Source organism: Pungitius pungitius, chromosome 9, assembly GCF_949316345.1.
Source record: "Pungitius pungitius chromosome 9, fPunPun2.1, whole genome shotgun sequence".
In the NCBI taxonomy this organism is placed as follows: Eukaryota; Metazoa; Chordata; class Actinopteri; order Perciformes; family Gasterosteidae; genus Pungitius; species Pungitius pungitius.
In genome coordinates, this window is record NC_084908.1 from 3,060,561 (window position 1) to 3,079,490 (window position 18,930).

An 18,930-nucleotide genomic window follows, 5' to 3' on the forward strand; every position below is an offset into this window, starting at 1 on the left:
CATTTTGTACCAAGATAGCATGTTTCATGGTAATTGAGTGACCACATGGTCTTGTATACTTTATAATATATTTTTTCATTTAATTAAGAATGTATTGCAACTTAATCAGATTTTCATCGGTAGGTAAAACATTTTGTCACTTTACAACTTCTGTATATCAATATCTAGTTATATGATTTCAGCGCAAAAATGATTCCATAAAAAGACTAATCATATTGAATTTTAGTTAAGCAGTGTTAGCATCGTTAGCTGTGTTGAAAGCGGCAGAGAGGCCAATCAAAAAGCTCCCAATCTGGTATTGGGCGCCTGTCTCGATCTCATTCCCATTCGTTGCACTACGACGTGGTGGAGCTGGATCTTGGATCTGGAGATGTAACATCAACTTTAAAACCTCCCTCATGGTGTGAATGTGTGTGTGTGTGTGTTCTGCTTCCTTTTGAGACAGGTGGTCTTCGTTGTGCCCTAAAATTAACAGCACCCATAGTGATTATTAGTCAGTCGGAGAGCCATAAAGGGCCTTTTCGTATTCTTGTGGAAAGTCTGAGCTTCATAGTTTGCGTAAAGCTGTAAAATATCCACTGTGGGAGAGAGCTCACGCTGTCTGTCTTACCCGAGGGCCCTGGAGGACAGCACGCTCCGTTGTCATTTGCACTGCATTCAGATTCGTCTCACCAATGTTGCAGAAACAGTATTACAAGCTGTCTCTGCGTCCTGTCAGAACAACCAAATGGCTTCGTTCTGATGTTCTTCAGCAAAAGGCTCAAAGATGCCGGTGCCTTGAACGGCGCTCAATGTCATGCGAGAAAACCTTATCGACCCAAATCAGAGACTGAATCCATCACACCCGCAGTATATCATACAAGTGCATTGTCATTGTGTGTGTGTGTGTGTGTGTGTGTGTAACTGCAAACCTTACACAGACCATACCTCAAGTTTTTGAAACCCAACACAGGAAATGTTGTCTCCTCCTACAATGAGAAGAGTGCGCTGCTGCTGCTGCTGCTGCAAGCACAAACTAGCACATTTGGCAGAGTGGAGCTGTGTTGCAGACGTGCCTTGGCACACACAGCCTTCGTCCTTCACACCACAGTCTCCTCGTTAAAGTGAGGTAAAAGCCGTGATTTGATAGTTGGCAACGCTTTCTCCCACCAAGGTCTGTTTGTTTTGTTTTCCAAATTCTTTTTAGAGCCTTCATATTTGTCACGACATCATGTATTTGTAAAAAAGACAAAAAAAGACTTCTCTCTCTCTCAGGGGGATGTGTCACTACCATGAGGTAGTAGCTAATGTTATTTGGAAAATGTATGCAACATTATGGAGCAGATGTGTGTCTGATCATATATGATTTACTGGTGAGCTTCAAGGTCAACTGTTCGCACTGGACCACCGGGAAAACATGCATGCACATACGCACACGTAACGCACACCCAGCTGGCACGCGTTTAGTTTTTGGCAGACAGTATAAATGACAGATTAACCACTTTTCTGTGTTTTTTTCTTTTTTAAACAAAGACGGTCAGCTCATGCATGTTAATTTGAATCTGCGTGCATCCTGTTTCACACAGGAAATGAACCGCCCAGATCAGTATCCTCACACCAAAATGTGCGTACTGGGCACTTTCCACATGCCTTTGTGTACTGTTACCCAGCTGCTTCACACATGTACATCGTATAGATGCCATGAATTAATACCATTTTCTACCAATACCAATCTGTCTCTTTTTTTTTTTTCTCCAACTTGCATCCCTCAGGGTCGGAGGTCAGTCTGAGCCACAGCAACATGTCGGAGTCCGCCAAGCCCCACCACCATAGCCCTCAAGTCAAGGGGGAGAAGACCCATGGCAGCGACTTCAGCTACGTGGGCATTGATGCGATCCTGGAACAGATGAGGAGGAAGGCCATGAAGCAAGGCTTCGAGCTCAACATCATGGTTGTTGGTGAGTCCCATCAGAGTAGAAGTTGGAGATGAGTAGTTGCAGATTCATCGATGGATGGATGGCATGGTATTGTTGGTAGAAATTGGTTCATTTTTGTTTGCATATATTCATAAAAAGCGGAAACGTGATCCAACATTTTTGGAAAAATACATATCTTTTTTTACTTTGATGGAAACTAAGTTTTAATGCTCACCTGCAACTTGCAGAACAAATAGACACTTAATGATACACACAAAAACACGGCCATATGGGAAGGATGGATGCTCTCATGTTCCAATTTGGAAAAACAATGTCAAGCCCCTTCGGACTTTTCCTACCTTTGGTAGAGTGATTATGTGTTTTTGAGCTTTGACCTTGTCTTCCTCAAATTATGTTCACATGCCGATTTCTGGTCACCATAATATACGAATAAGACTGAATTTTTTTTTGTAAAGATTAACTTAACTGCTTCCAGCCTGACTTTGAGCTTAATTCATGTTGGATTTGAAGTCTAAACTGACACAGATGTACCCGAGACAACTTGAGGCTGTTAGCGCTTCCACGTGTTTTCAACTGTCAGTTCACTCATACTGAATTCAGCGAAAAGATAAGAAGCTCAAAAACAATGTGGGCACCAGCGACAGGAAATGCAGAACTAAGCACATAAAACAGGACGTTATACACAGCTTAGTTTGCAAAATGCATGAAGTTTCTTTTAAGCTGTCCTCAAAAGTCAAAAAAGAGAAAAATGTGTTTCTACTGCAGCTTTTTTTAATGTAAAAAAAGCTTTATTCAATGCATTATGATGTAATTCAGTTAATTATTGTCCATTTAGAGCAAAGGGCAGGGAATGGTTCGGGGCGGGGCGACCTTGTGATTGACAGGATGCTCCCATGGTGTTGTCCGAGAGTTGTCTGTTTTTTTTTTTTTGGTCTCACTCAGCTTCACCCTCTCTTCACACCTTTCGTTACAAAAAAAGCAACGTCCAAAATTCAAAACGGCAACCCACAAACCAGCAGGGGACTTTACAGTTTGCTGTAGTTTGTTCGCTCCCTATTTACAGGCTACGGATTCCTCAGCATGAATACACCGAACGCAGGAGGAGGACTGATTTAGGGCGATGACGGGAGGGTAGAGTCGGCGCCTTAGTGAGAAACGGGTGATGAGACACGTTCTATGTCCTGCGTCTCGTTTCAAAAGAACATGTGTCCACTTGCAGTGCTGTGACACCTCGAGGATAAACTGTGTTGTAAGATCACATAATACCGCGTCGTGTAACAATACCCTCACACAGGGCATGCCACAGTTAAACACATTAGAAGTTCACAACAGAGAAGAACAGTGAGTTTAAACAGGCAAGTATAAAAAGTAGGGCATCTTTCGCAGTCTGATAAAGTTTCCGCGGGCCGCTGCATTCGTCCCTGTGGCGTCGAGCGAGGACGTGAAAGGTTACAGAAGCCTGTGAACCATTTAGGGACCTTCCTGTGAGGTGCATTTTAACTAATCCCTGCCCTTCAGCCAGCTGACCTTTTCTGCGTTCCACCACGGAGAGGGTGTGAGAGAAAGTAGGCCGAAGGCAGTGTGTGTGTGTGTGTGTGTGGCAACGATGGGTAGAGAAAGTGGTGTTGGAAAAGGCCATCCTGGGCGCCACAGGGGGGGGGAGGGGGGGGGCAGCCAGCTTGGCGACGCGCCCCACGCCGCGGTGGATGTCCATTGGGACCGTGGACTGAGCGCTGTGGGGAAATGGTGGAGGTCAACAACACAGGCCGGGGGGGGGGAGGAAATGAGAAAACGATGACATTTTCCAAAGTTTCTTGGATGCACAGTGCAGTGTGGTCGCAGATGACAACCAACTCCCCACTGCTCGCGCTCCCCCCTTCCGAGTCAGCATTAATGTGAGGCTACCGAGTGCAAAACCGTGGCAATGCCGATGACTCACTCCGAGGTCGCGCATACCAAACGCTACTCTCGGAAACAACCTCGGGTCCCTTCAAGTGATGTAGACGTGCAAAAGACTCCCTCTGGAGCCACCATTTGGTTTTGTCCGTTCTGGACGGCTGTGGCAAGATGGCGGTTAAACCTGGCGGACTCTGTGAGGGTGACCTTTTAGATATGAAGGGCCACCTTCAAGAGAAGATTCCTTGTTGTTTGCTAGTAGTCAGCTACACACTGTACCTTTTTTTTATTTTTTATTGGTTGCTTCGTACAAAAAAGCGCAAACCAAAATGTCTTGTGGAGTCAAGGTGTCGAGAATTCAGACATGTCGTACTTGTTTGGTGAAGTAATCCATCTTGAAATGCTTAAAAAATGGCCTTTGACCTTTACCCGCGAGAGTACACCGGTGTGTATGTGTTTGTGTGTGGCCTGTGCAATACATCTGTCCTCCTGGCCTCCACAGCTTGCCCGTTGGACCCTGCAGCTGTCCTGCAATGCCGAGAGGTCCACTGAGACACACACAAACCCGTGCAATCCATTTATTACAGATGATGTCATGCATACTTAATTTCACAGGATTTTCTTCAGGAACAAGACTATTGTATTTGAGTAGACTGTTCCAGACTAAAACCACGGGGGAAAGGTTTTCCCAGTTTCTCTGACTGTGTGTGTGTGTGTGTTTTCCTGATCAGGGCAAAGTGGCCTGGGAAAGTCCACTCTGATGAACACCCTGTTCAAATCGAAGGTTAGCCGTAAGTCTGTGCAACCGAATCAGGAGGAGAGGATCCCCAAGACCATCGAGATCAAGTCCATCAGTCACGGTTAGCCGATGTTCATGTCGTGTAGCCTTCAGCAGAAATATTAATAGTATTATCAACGCGTCATATACTGTATGTTCTTTTTTCTTTTTTTTCCTGCTTCTGTGTCCAAAAAAATTAAACTGCATCTTTTTTTCTTGCAGACATAGAGGAGAAAGGAGTGAGGATGAAGCTGACGGTGATTGACACTCCGGGCTTCGGGGATCAGATCAACAATGAAAACTGGTGAGTGCCTATGTGTGTACATGTATGTGTATATGTCTATATATACATATATGGGTGTGTGTACCCTGTCTGTGTTGAAAATGCAAAAATATAGTGATTAAAAAAAGAGATCTGTTGAGTTGAGGATTCTTCATTAGCTGTTATTGGGTCTATTTGCATCACTGCATTGGCATGGTCACTCCTTCAGTCAGCGGACTCGCTGTAATGCTTCGGTTCCTGTTTCCTATGCCAGCTGGCAGCCCATTATGAAGTTCATCAATGACCAGTATGAAGCCTACCTGCAGGAGGAGGTCAACATCAACAGGAAGAAGAGGATTCCGGACTCCAGGGTGCACTGCTGCATATACTTCATACCGCCCACAGGACACTGGTAAGGTCCCATGTGAAAGAGGCGGCCATCTGCGGCCCTCTTTGTGCCCACCCCCCTCCCCCCCCACCCAACTTCTCCCACAGCTGCTGTGACCACTCAGGCCTTCTGGGAATCTCCCACTGACCCCATTGTCTGTCCACAGCTCCTAAACCACATCCCTCTGCAGCTCTTTTTTACCGTCTCCGTGTTTAGTGACCACATATGGAACATATTCCCTCTTCCAGAGAAACATGTCTTAAAAGAGTCGGATATCACAGTGAAATTCGACCCGACAGTTCTCATAGCTGAGAGACGTAGGAAACAATTATCGGGATGTCCTTTCTTGATTAGCAGATAGCGAAGCATTTATGGCTGTATTACAAACACCTTGAGCATATATATATATATATATATATATATATATATAGATAGCAAATCACTACCTGACAAAGAGTTTTCATCACTGGATATATTTTAAAAGGGGAAGCATCAAATATTTGGATTTGATTAATACATTATTCATCAGGGAGAGGTTATTAAACAGATACTGATCCATCCCACTTGGAGTGTGACAAGGGCCTTAATACGGCACACGATTTCCGCACGGGGCTTGTACGCAAACACACAACCCTTCTTTTCACAGCACATGTCTCTAATTAACCAGGTTTGAATTTGTGTTGACACACTCGACTGCTGCAGAGATGATGCAAAACCACAATCATGTTGCTGCTTAGTCAGTGATTAGGGACTTGGGGGGGGGGGGGGGTTGTCCTCCAAGTCCACTCTGTAATTTGTTCCATTTGACGGCGAGGATTGGTCTGTCCGTAAGTGCACCGAGGGTCAAGGAGGGAGCGCAGCGGGGCTCAGTGCTCACGCACGGGATTTCCTTGGAAGGGACTTTGTATTGTGGATAAAAACACACCCAACACCCACACGCATCAACCATCTGAGTGGTCTCCATGACTGCTTGTGTGTGTGTGTGTGCGCGCGCGCGTGTGTGCGTGTCCTGCTGCTTGACAGACCCCCCTCATCATCTGCTCATGTCGCCACAGCTGCAGCTTTGAAGAATGTGCTCATGTGCGTGTCCCTTTTCCCGTAAAGAAGTGCGCGTCCTGGACTCCAGTGGGCGGCATGCATGCACAACACTTGCAGCCTGAATGCACACTTGTGTGTCGGCGTCGCACTTCTCTTCATTTGGGCCCCTTCGCACGGCACGCACCCCCCGAGCGCCCGCCTCCATCTCCACCGAACGCGCTGTGTTCAAAGTTCAACTACACTGAAACATGTACATGAACGCATGGAGATACACACTTGTGTTGAGTAAAGGATGCGAGATGCAGGCAGGAAGTTGCAGTCGGGATGACGAGGAAGACCTCCGTTGTCACCTGGCCCAGAGATGAATGTGTGTTAAGAGACATGATCAGATGTTGCACGAGACTCGGAAAAGGTATCATATGGCAGATGCTTTGCAATCACAGCTTCCATGTACTTCAAAATGGGTTTTAACCTTAAATAAACAACATTACACTCCATCCTGTAAAAAAGTGCTGGAACAAATCTTCGAACCTCTTCAAAAATCTTTCAATTCGTATTCTCGTAGCAATTCGTAGCAACTTTTCCCTTGTTTGGTCCAAATGAATACTCTTCCCATTATTTTGTTACATTGGCTAAAATTCTATAGATATGAAAATGTGACCATTTGAATTCACATCTAAATTAATGAAAGTAGAACATATACGTTTGCATATTTCTTGCTGTATATTGGGAGGGGCAGATTGGTATTTAGGGAGGGACACAGCCCCCCCCAAAAGAATGCGTGATTACGCCCTTGCTCTAATGCAATTTGCGCGTCTGCATATTGGCTTTTCAGTATCTTCTGTGGTCTCTCCGACGGATGAGTGGCGCTCGGTGAGGCGGGACGCGCTCTTGGCACCGGCAGCCATCTCCTGATGATAAGGGCACAGTCAGCCACGCTGTTTCCCCTTCTGGGGGGGGGGCTCATGTTGTTAGCTCATTTAGCGTGCCCTCCCGAGGAAAAGAAGGTGCTCCCGTTGACTCACAGCTGCTTCCTGGTGTATTGTAGAGAGGAAAGAGAGCCGAGGTTTCTACGCTTGTGGTTTGTCTCGTTCTCCTCCGCTTCTCCTTAGACCTCAGCGTGTTCTCAACTCACGCGAACATGACTTGAGTCTCTGCGTGCAGGCCTTTTTTTTTTTAAGTGGATGCCTGTGCATGCGTGCGTGCATTCTTATTCACTCTCCATTTGTTCATATTTCAAAGATACACGTGAAAGTGTGCATGTTTGCTCAGGCGCGCTGCTTGTACGTTGCATTGGAACATTTTAGGGACGCTGAAAAGGAGTCATTTATGCTCCATAAACATTCACACAGATGATCCCGATCGCCCTTTAGAATCCTCTCTATCTTACTGATTTGCAATGCAGAAGACGCATGCCGGTTGTCAAAGCAAATGCATTTGGAAGTAGTCTGGTTGAAGGCACCGCTCGCTGTGTCATCGCTCTTTATCGGCCGTGCCGCCCGGGTTTCTTAATTTCCTCTGTCTCGCTCCATGTAACGCACGCCGCCACCCCTGTGTTTCCTCCCGCGTTCACGCGACGTGCTTGTCAGTCACTGTGGAGAGCCGGCCGGGGCCTCCCCTCCGGCTGCCCCCGGCTCTTTGAACCAGGCTGGCCTGGCTTTGCTGGGCTAATTGGAGGGCAAGGCAGGCAGCGGGAGTGTGGGGGGGGGCGGGCGGTCTGTCTGGAGGAGCGACTGGAGGCAATGTTGAGAAGGGATAAAAATAAAATAAAACACATAGTGGAGAGAGAGAGAGAGAAATGAGAAAGGAGGAGGAGAGAGGAGAAAGGTGACAACCTTAGTGGAAAAGAGAATTTCCAAGTTGTGGGAAAACAACAAATGTGCAAGATCTGCATTTTCCTGGAAAGCAGAAAGTGAAAATAGAATAGTTTTAATGAGTAAAGGAAAAATAAACAGCAGTGGGTGTTGATGCAACAAGATGAGCATCAACATAGGAAACCAGTGTCGACTGAATAAAATGAAGTGGACCGTGATTGCCCTCTAGTGGTTTATGTTGTTCATTGCCATATTTTTGAAGAATTCACATGCTGTTACTTCCTGCGGTAGGAGTCAAGATGTGTAGAAGCTTTTGTCTCTGTGGTGTCAGAGGAAAAAATATCAGCGGTTTGAACGATTCTGCAGGGCTTTGTAGCGGCGAACAGGAAGTGAAGCTCTGCTGTCATCTCTCTCTTCCCTTTCAGTCTGAGGCCTCTCGATGTGGAGTTCATGAGGCGCCTGAGCAAGGTGGTCAACATCGTCCCCGTCATCGCCAAGGCCGACACCCTGACCCTGGAGGAGAGGGACGACTTTAAACAGACGGTGAGACGAGTTTCCGCGCTGCTTTTAGCACAGGCACACCTGCAATAACCTGTAGCAGGTCTTTACGGATCAAAATAAACGGCTGATGAGTAGGTTTAAACCGTTTGGATTCCACCCTCACAGACAAACGTGTTCATGTTTGTATCCGTTACCACGGGGGCGGTAACATGTGAGGAGATGGCAGGCGCCGCAGGCCAAAGCCTTCTGGGCAAACTCCCACGGAAGCATTTTTTTAATTTTTATTATTTACTGAGCAGTGCTCTTTAGTCCGGCCCTTTTTCTGATGACCAACCTCTTCCCGGGTTGCCATCCGAGGCCCTACGGTACCAGGGAATCGTACGTCTGAGATCTCCACCGTGTGGTGCATGGAAATATGACCTCTGGGGAATATATGAAACTGTGAATAGGTTTCAGTAATCCAAGGTAATTTATGTTTGTGATACGCCTATCTTTACTTCAAACGAAAGGTCAAAGTCGGCAAATCTAAAGAGACTAAACATTGAAAAGCTATGAATTTTTTAAGAGTTAAAAATCTGACATTGTGACATCCTTACCTGCGATGTTAGAGGTCCGATTAACACACACACGGCGTCTCCTCCGCTGCCTCCTGACCGTAGCTTTACCTGCGACACATTCTCACTCCGGTCTTAAACGGTCCCCCCCTTCTTCCCTTCCTAAGTGTGTTTCTGGATAATTCACAACCCGCAGGAGGCAGTCAGCCACCTGCCTTCCTCCACCATTTCCTTTGAAACCTCTGTTCCTCCCTCCAGGCCTTCAGACTTTCCTAAAAAGCTTTATTCATTTTTAGAGAAGCACGACGGGTGTCTTAGCACACCGTTCCCCCCCCCCCTCTGACGCCTGAGCACCGTCCAATAAGAACACGGTGGCGTTTGGACCGGGCCCCTGGCAGAGAAAGGAAGCCGCGGGGCTTGTAGCTGGATTGCTTTGGTTGGCCGCACATGCTCCGCATGAGCCCGCAGATTATTGACTAAAAGCAGCGTGAGCCAGGTGCTTTTTATTTATTTTTTTCTTCCACTTTTCCTGCAGCAACCTCCAAAGGAGAATAAGACGGGTTTTTACTATTAGATGTTGAGCCTCGGCGTGTCCAGCTGCGAGGGGCCGTTTGCATTCCTCTGACCGTTGTTTTTTTTTTCAACTCGGTGTGCGTTAATGATAATGTGAGCCTGAGAAAAACGCTTCCAAGGATCTACAAGGAAGTGGCAATTGTCAAACATGCAATTGTGGGAGTGAGGAGTCATTCATTAAGAGGACGTTCCTCCCAGGGGCCCGTGTGTCTATTTTTATTGTTTTAAGTATAAAAGACGTATAAAGAAAAGCGGAGGCCATTCAATAAGCCATACCACTGTCTCCCCCCCCACAGCGGCTTGCCTTCATGTTAAGTCCTCCATGTCAAGGATATTAGTGATTCTATGTCAACACCAGACTGTGTGACATAACTCAAGTCTCAAGCCCAGACCTAAATGTATGTAAACGGGACTCAATCCCAGCATCAAGTGGTGGTTGAGTGTTTTGGGGACTGAATTCACGCGTTTGAGGCGGTATGGTTAAGATTTTAATTGTGATTACTACGACGTGGTTAATTAAACGCCGTATACTTGCTGTTCCCTGTGTGGTAGTTTACATACTGGTTTCACGTCATTGTGCTTGGCTTTGTGCAGATCAGGGAAGAGCTGCGAGCCAACGGGATCGACGTTTACCCCCAGAAAGAGTTTGACGAGGACGCAGACGACAGGATGATCAATGACAAAATCAGGGTGAGTTCAGTGGCTGGGTGTCCTCCCGTGGCTCTAGACATCATGCCACTCACAGATGTGTAGCTGGCAGGTTTAAATTTGTTGGTCAAACGCACCATTTTTTTCCTTTTCGACTCCTCATTTCCCTTTTCTTAAAAAAAAAAAAAACAGAAACAAGTCGATACCAGCATGTTGTTCTTGTGGTGGAGAAGGAATACAAGCATGAAAACAAATTGTCGCTTCAGTGACTGTGTTCATCTGTGCACTCAACAGGAAATGATCCCGTTCGCTGTCGTGGGCAGTGACCAGGAGTACCAGGTGAACGGAAAGAAGATTCTGGGAAGGAAAACAAAATGGGGCACCATAGAGGGTAAACACACACACACACACACACACACACACACACACACACACACACACACACACACACACACACAGTTCCAACTCCTCTAAAACAGACAATGGAAAATGATTCATGATTCATCAGTTGGATCTGAAATCGTACATTTGGGTATTGGGTACAGATTGGCCTTCTCATATGTTATAATGTCCATCTGAACCCTGGATTTTGTTCAAACACGTGACTCTCCTTTACCGAACTCACACCAGGGTTCACACCTTCGTAGCTTCAGCCCTCTGATCGCTGATCACATTCATGCCACCAGGTGGGCTGACGGCATTCACACGACGTACCAGAAAACAACAGCTCTGCGCGGCAGCAGACTCTCCGCTTTGGTGCATTTTCAACGTTGAGAATTTACAAACTGCTGCTCTTAAAGTCCCGGGCGAGCTGCTTCAACCATCTGCTGTTTGACTACCAGGCGTTTGTGTGCATACGTCTCTCTGAGTCTGTAGCTAGGGACACGTACCAGACAGGAGGAAGAGATTTACCGGGACTCTGCGTGTCCTCTGGGACAACTCAGACACACGCTCGCACACTGCCATACAGTTTACATTTTTGTTGGCCCGTGCTGTGTCCTCACACTGCCAAGGAGGTTCTTAGAAAGGGAAGGTCCTCACCTCACCCCCGTGTGTGTGTGTGTGTGTGAGAGAGAAACGGTGAAACAGAGGGAGAACACATCTGTCCAAACAGCAGTGAAAGTACAATTGGAGGACTAGTACTTCCCAGGATGCACTTCTGCACATTCTTCTGCACTGAGCTCTCTTTTATTAGCCGGCCACGCTATGAATGCCCTGTAAAACATAAGTTAATATAAACCATTTTAACAACCTGTAAATTATTCAGACTTCTGACTCCAGAGAGCCGCCTGTCTGCGATTCAGTGTTCACGTGGAATACGACATTCAGGGAACCGTATCGCCTAGAGTCCGCTCAAGGACTGTAATTTGAGGTTTCAATGTCGTTGATCTAGTTTAAATGTTAGTATATCAATGCTGTGATCGTATAATGCCGCTTAATCCACGGAAAGAATCCTGGGCAGAGATGTTGCTGAGCTCTGTCTCTGTGGAGACGGGGACCATGCAGGAAGGGGGGGGGCTTAAAGAGAGACGGGCGCTTTGTTTTTCATACTGTATTTAGACACACAGTACAAAAATATGAATATATGAATGCTAAATCATGTCAACATGGCCTGGTAGGAACCCGAAATACAAGTATGAACCTGGACCTGGCTTTTAAATTGAGGTAGAGCATTGATATTTTGTTCTTTTTACTTCTTTCACCACATGGAAGTGACAAGTGAGTAAGCTATTTAACATTTAAAAGATTATAAACATGTAGCTGACACCATATATTATGTTTCTCATAATGAACAATCACATTGGACCCCTTGAATTCAGAGAGGGAACGAGGGAACAAAGGAAGGAGAGAAGAGGCCACTTGGCTGCTGGAGTGGGGACTGTTCAGGGGTGGAGATGAAAAGGAAGGAATAGAGTTGACTCAGACATTTTAGATGTACATACCGCACATCGGGTGGACGAGGGGAGAGAGGAGATACCGGCAGTGCGGCTCGCTTAAAATAAGTAGCGCCTTCCCCTCGACGCCACTAATCAGCGCGTTATTCCACCCTCCTCCTTTTCAAAGAGAATTTAATTTCCTGCCCATGGATTTCAAAGCTTTACATAAAAAGCACCCTCCCTCTTTTTTTTTTTTCATTTACACTCTTGACATAATCTATAATTCAAACATGTGTTAGCCCTACCGGAGGCAGCAGCAGCAGCAGCAGCTTGTCACGGGGAGTTTGTTTAAAACGTCTCACTTAATGTTCTCCAATATCGAGGAGAGCGGAGATGTGTAAAATTGCTCAGTGTGTTATCGTGGCTTCAGAGAGTTGCCGGAGATGTTGTGTTGGGTCGACTTTAGTACAACACGGCAGGGCGGTGGTGCTTGGAGGGATGGCAAGTGGAATATTGCATTGTGTGTGTGTGTGTAAAGTTCGACCCTAATTCATCTTGACTGCTGCATTCAAAACGGCTTTTTCTGAGTGTTATAATTAAAGGTTGTTATAATTATCTAATGTGTCCTTCTTTTCTCTCCCCTGCAGTTGAGAACATTGCACACTGTGAGTTTGCTTACCTGCGAGACCTCCTCATCAGGTGAGCATCCATTTTTAAAATCTAAAGATATGCAGGGACTGATATTAAAGACCTGTCATGGCCGAGCCTCCAGCAGCTCTATATATTTATTTATTTATTTATTAGAAACGAATTTGAAACCGCCCCGGGACGCTAGAAAGCTACGCGTCCCTACTCAAATCAATAGTAATGAAGTTGTTTGAGAAGGCGAGTGAGTGCTCCCCTACACAGTGTTATTACAACAGGCACGTCCACAAAAGGTTCTCTATTTAATTTGAGCTTGTTAGTGCAGGAGGAAGTCTGACATAATGTTTTATGAATAAATAAATTGGTTTATTCTCAAAACCTAAATGACTGGTCACTGTCCCCCACACACTGTATTTAGCACTGAACCAGAGTGGAGGATACAGAGGGAAAGACACACAGAACGCATCACTTAGTTTGCTTTCTTAGCTTGTTTTTCTGCTTTTTTCAGGGACAACACACACACACACACACACACACAATTCTGCTTTGCTTGTGTGTTTTTATTTGGCTCTCATACATGTATATATGTGTATTCAAACCTTGCATAAGAGGCTTTCCTTTGTGGCAGCGAGCACCAATCCTTAACCCTTCGACCACAAAAACTGTGATGTCTTTTGCTTTCTTTACTGAGCTATACTTTTGGTTTTTTTTCCGTCTTTCAGGACACACATGGAGAACATCAAGGACATCACAGGCAGCATCCACTACGAGACGTATCGCGTCCGCCGGTTAAACGAGTCCAACGGCCACTTCATCTCGCAGCAGCCCGAGCGGCCGGCGGCCCAGCCCAAGGCCAACGGTCAGCCCGAGGAGCAGCCCAGCAGCCCCCCGCAGGCCAACGGGGTCGCCGCGCCGCACCAAGCCCACTCCCACGAGATGTAGAGTCCACACGTAGGGTGTCGGGACACAGCCAGGCACGGAACACGCAGTCGCCCATGTGTTCTGTTTACACACACACACACACACACACACACACACACACTCTCATGCTGTGAAGCCTATCTTTTGTTACCTAGAAGGACTGACTACCTTTCAACAGGAAGTTCCATGACACATCCGAGTAAATCCCAACATTCCCCCCCCCCCCCCATGGTGTGACTGCACAATGCAACGTATATTCGGTTGTTTACAAGAATAAACCTGTGATGGATAATCCGTAAATCTATCAGTGTTTCGTGTATGGATCGCAGCGAGGCTAATGAAAGTGAATAGTTAGTGAAATAATGTACAATGTTTGGATCTGAATCAGTGAGCATGTTGGAAACAGAGTGAGAGAGAAAAGAGGCCTGCTGTGCACAGAATCCCCTTTGCATGGATCTTGGGTGGACAACTCTAGCCCCTTCAGGATTGTCCAGCCGAGGAGAAATGGCATAATTCCAAATGAAGTACAGCATATCCGACAACACATTAGCTCTAAACTAGAATTAACTGTTTGTGCCAATGGCCTGGTGTGCTTTGTGTTTCGGTGTAGAGTTTTGTATAGAAACTATGGTTAAGTAGGATTATTTAGATTAGGTTCATAGTATCATGGAGAAAGTAAATACATTGTTGACACCTCCACGCTGCAAAATAATACAAGAAGAACAAGTCGTGGCAGTGTGGAGCAGCTTTGAAAGAAATAGTCCCCATTTCCACTTTTTCAGTCGTGTTATGATGTTTTTAAAAACCCGTTATTGCCAAACCCTCCTGTCTCTTTCTATATAATGCCAATGTTGTGTAATACGGTCATGCCTTGCCTTTTACATTTGCTATTGTATCTTTATTGCTGTTCATCTTCTAATGTGATTGGATACAATGGGGGTTGTGGAGTTATCTGTGCAACTCTTTTGTTCATTTTTATCCTTGCCAAATAAAAGTCTTTTTTTCTGTTCTAAAGAGAAGCACATACAATATATAGAGTTGATTTATGAATAGATATTTATGTGTATGTTAAGTGTAATCGGTTCAATTCAACTTTCATTCCAGCTTGTGGCTTTCAGAGGTTTGTTGCAGGTCTCTACAAGCGATTATCTTTTAGCTTTAGACGTATTTGTTTTTAGTGGCCTGCGTTTTTACACCATGTTGTACCCTGTTGGCTCGGCTTATAACTGGCACCAGAGTGCAAAGGATGTTATTTATACATAACCAATCGATTCTGCCGATAACTGTAATAACAAGATTATGGAGATATATTACTACAACTGAGGAAGCAAAATAACACCCTTGAAATTGCAGACAGAGTTCATGTTAATATGTGCACATTAATACAAACTCATGGGATAATTTATAGAGGCTAAATCTAAATTTTTAATGTCATCATACCTTTTCTAACTCAAATAACCAAGAGTGTAATTCTCTCATATGTTGCATACAAATGTAGAGAAGAGAATACTTTCCAACAACCAAGAAAACTATTGTCTTTTATCCGGAGAGAGGTTATTGGGTTACATCTTGTTTACTGTTGTAAAGTTCTTGTGTAATTTGTTATGGTATCATAGATTGAGGTTCTATCTTTGATATGCTATCTTAAAGAATAAAGATTGATATTTTTATTGTTAAAAGTTGATTGTCTTGATTGTCGAAACGACCGCTTAGAGCTGATGTCGCTTCATGCTGATGGTTCTCACAGGTGTGGATCAATTATCAAAATGTTGAACCTATAAAATAGCATCATTTTAGTAACCAAGTTAAAAATGGAATCCATTGTTATTCATCCTTATTTCACCTCACCTCAGATATAATTGACAACGGCAAATCTGTTTTGTCCACATTTAAAAACGTAGGGTCCCGTGGCCAGACGCTGTTTCCTGCCTAAAAGTCTGTGCTGACCGGCTGCCCCCCACCTTCACGCTCAACGTCGCTCGCCTGAGCTTCGTCCGCTCCACCATCATCCCGGTCCCAAAGAAATGGTGGTCATGAAAACCTTTTGAGAAGCCGCTGTTGACCCACCCGAAGAACATCACACGGCCCCTGCTGGACCCCCAAACTTTACTTATATCAAACTCTACCCAGGTCACTGGGCCGGCCCCCCACCTGTCAGTGGACCACCAACCTCCTGACAGACAGGACGCAGCAGGGGAGGCTGGGAATAATCAGCTCCAGCACTATCGGCACTGACGCCCCACAGGGATGTGGGCTCTCCCCACTGATCTTCTCCCTCAACACCACATGTGTCAAACTCAAGGTCTGCGGGCCGCATCCCGGCCCGTGAATGAATTATCTTTGGCCCGCATGGAAAACATGGAGTTTTCAAGACAGGTGGGAGGCAGTACAGTACATCGATTTTCACAGTAAAAATCAACGCAATTAAACGTGTGTATGCTATAAATCCGTCTGCGATGCCAGCGGTTACCAGGGTAACATGGGGAGAAAAGTTCATTAATGGATATAAATATATAATCCTGGTCCGACGGGATGTGTTAGCAGCATTCGTTGACTCGTTGCTCTTGGCTCTGATGTGTATGTTCCACGCATTGTGTTGCTTCAGTGACCGCAGAGAGATCAGTTAGTTCAATGAGACGCAGAGTGAACGTGGTCGCATCTCCAACAGCATGTGGCAGAATACGTGTATTTTAACCATAGATTCCGAACTCGCGGCCCGCCGCCGGTGTCCGTACCGTTCGCCCCTGTCACGGTTTGGGTCCTCTTCCGGTTTTATTTTGTAGTTTCTTGTCTCTCGTGTCTCTGGGTGAGCTTCACTTCCTGTCCTGTCATGTGATTGCCTGAGTGTTTCCACCTGTGTCCAATCACCTGCACCTCCCTTGTGTGTTTAAGCCCCGTGTGCCTGTTGTCCCTTGTCGCCTCATTGTCTATGTCACCCGTCGTCGTTGGTGCACGTTCCTTTGAGTTGTGTGTCTGAATAAAGAGCACCTCTTAGAACCCTCGAAACTCTGCATGCGAGTCCTGCCTTCAACCCGCACCTCTACCTGACAGCCCCCCCGTCAGCCGTTTGCAGAGGCAAATGTTAAGATGCAGAGATGTCTTTCTCCCAATGTTCCTTCAAGAAATGAAAATGCCATAGTTGTGCTTGAATCAGTGATCTCCAAAATCCAAATTAAAAGTGTTTGTGCCGAATTTGAAAAAAAATGAACTGGTGGTATTTTTGAGACATGACCTGAATGGGACAGACGTGAGGTCACGGTTACCTTGACCTTTGACCTTCCACCACCCAACTCGAATCAGTTCCTCCTCGAGTGTGTGGATGTTTGTGCTACATTTTCCCAGTTTTTCACAAGATATCAAGTTCACAAGAGTGAACCAGACATACCATTTTATTAATATTTAATAAAACAAGCAGCATACGCCGCCCCAACTGAGAGCAAATCTGCCTTTTTTTTGCCGCGCACTGGCATCACACCCTGCTCACAGGGCCCTGGCTTAATAGGGCTTCTCATTTACACCCCTGTCATCCTCTTTCTCAACTACCGTGCTGATCGCTGACGTGTTGACAGTGTTGTTTGTGGAAGGCTTGTGTGACGGCCGCCTTTCACGCGTCGGGGGCTCCCGCTGTGGCCTTCTCTGTCGCGGCCTCATCCGCGAGGAGCTGCTCTTTCACTAGAAGGACGCCGAAGAGTGAAAAACGGAAAACGCGAAGGTGAGAGACAACGTACAACAATCCGTATAAACCTAGCACTCACCCAAGGTTGACACTTCTATATCGACTGTTTCCCAGGCAGCCACCCAAAGCGTGAAGGGGGCCGATAATGACAACTGAGACGCCGCTCTGAGAGGTCCACTGGCTGCAGCAGGTACTAAACCAATTTGGTGTTGCATAGTAACAGACAGCTGTACTTTCTCACTGCATGTCTTCATCTAATTTTACGACTTGGCTCATTAGAAATGCATCTCATAGCGCAATAAATGAGAGGATGAAATGTGCTATTGTTGAAGAATATGCGTGCGTGACAGATACTGACCGAGACCGTTTGAGCCAGACTGAGCTTTCAGAGCTGCCTCTTGAAGTGGAAGGTTGCAGAGACAGAAACAACAGTGGGGAAAAAAGTCATTTCTAACATGTGTAATCTCCTTAGAAGAGATAAACAGAAATCCTTTGATCAAACACACAAAAATTATCTTAGACGTCAGGGAAACAGGCACAAACAAATTCTACGTGGTGCTTTAATTAACTCACCCATGCTCTCAGTTAGTTGTAATCCTTACAGTTTCATAACTGTAAGGATTACAACGTTGTTTTTGTAAATCTTGGATTAAAAACTGAGGCTGGATTGGAATAGTCCAAAGAATGACCCTTTATCGTCTCTTCCTAACCACCTTTCCTTGGAAAACGCCACAGGGTCAGGGAGAGGTGGAGAGGAGAATTTACACACACCAAAATACAATTTCTCCAAAGATGCACAACGAAGAAGCATCTTACATGCCGTCATGTGTCGTTACAGGGCTGAGTCATGCACACGACGTAAAACAACCAGGTCCAAGTATTACTGAATTAATGAAAGAATTCAATGTAAAACTAGCTTTTTTTTTTATAGCTGCTATCTAGCGAGCTTGAGTGTGTAGGGTCGCAATCACAGATTGTGACGTAAACTCCTTTCACAAATTCATGAGGTCACGTTGACTTTTTGTCACGTTGACAGAATTCTTTGTGTGAAATGTCCTAACTAAGGGCAGCTGTGTTGCTGCCACTTACTGTTCCGGATTCCAAAATGGCTTCTCTGTGAGTGAAGTACATTTATAATGTCATAATCTGGAAGCAGTATTATCAAGTGAGCAGCAGGGTTTGTTGATTTGCAAGGAAAACCCCCACGAGGCTCAATAATACAATCTGCACTGATGTCAGTCAGCCTTCATTTTCCACAACAAGAACAGAGGTCACAACCGAAGAAACAAACCTCCCCTGCCATAGGCTTAAAACGTGTTCAGCAGCGTTCTCCGCTAATGGCAGACGCACACCGCCAACACTGGGGGGGGGATCTGAATCAATTAGCCACTCAACAACTCCCAGCTACATGGCGAGGTTTAAAGAACTATTGGCTCACGCCAG

The 18,930-nt window shown here is 45.7% G+C and overlaps 1 protein-coding gene across 10 annotated transcripts in view; it reads left to right on the plus strand.

The window, feature by feature from the left end:
* The window catches only part of LOC119218216 (septin-9-like), a 55,030-nt gene extending 39,543 nt beyond the window's left edge, over positions 1–15,487 (plus strand). For 4 of the 10 annotated variants that reach the window (XM_037472463.2, XM_062564480.1, XM_037472462.2 and 1 more), the window contains exons 3-11: positions 1,752–1,937; positions 4,544–4,672; positions 4,813–4,894; positions 5,127–5,264; positions 8,518–8,635; positions 10,315–10,410; positions 10,663–10,759; positions 12,893–12,944; positions 13,613–15,487. In XM_037472463.2, the coding sequence (XP_037328360.2) occupies positions 1,752–1,937; positions 4,544–4,672; positions 4,813–4,894; positions 5,127–5,264; positions 8,518–8,635; positions 10,315–10,410; positions 10,663–10,759; positions 12,893–12,944; positions 13,613–13,832 (1,118 nt within the window). In that variant the 3' untranslated portion in view covers positions 13,833–15,487. Of the gene's footprint in view, positions 1–1,014; positions 1,154–1,529; positions 1,604–1,751; positions 1,938–4,543; positions 4,673–4,812; positions 4,895–5,126; positions 5,265–8,517; positions 8,636–10,314; positions 10,411–10,662; positions 10,760–12,892; positions 12,945–13,612 lie in introns of those variants that run through there. The other 6 variants (XM_062564481.1, XM_037472464.2, XM_037472467.2 and 3 more) reach the window with 4 other exon arrangements.
* The last annotated feature ends 3,443 nt before the right edge of the window (positions 15,488–18,930 follow it).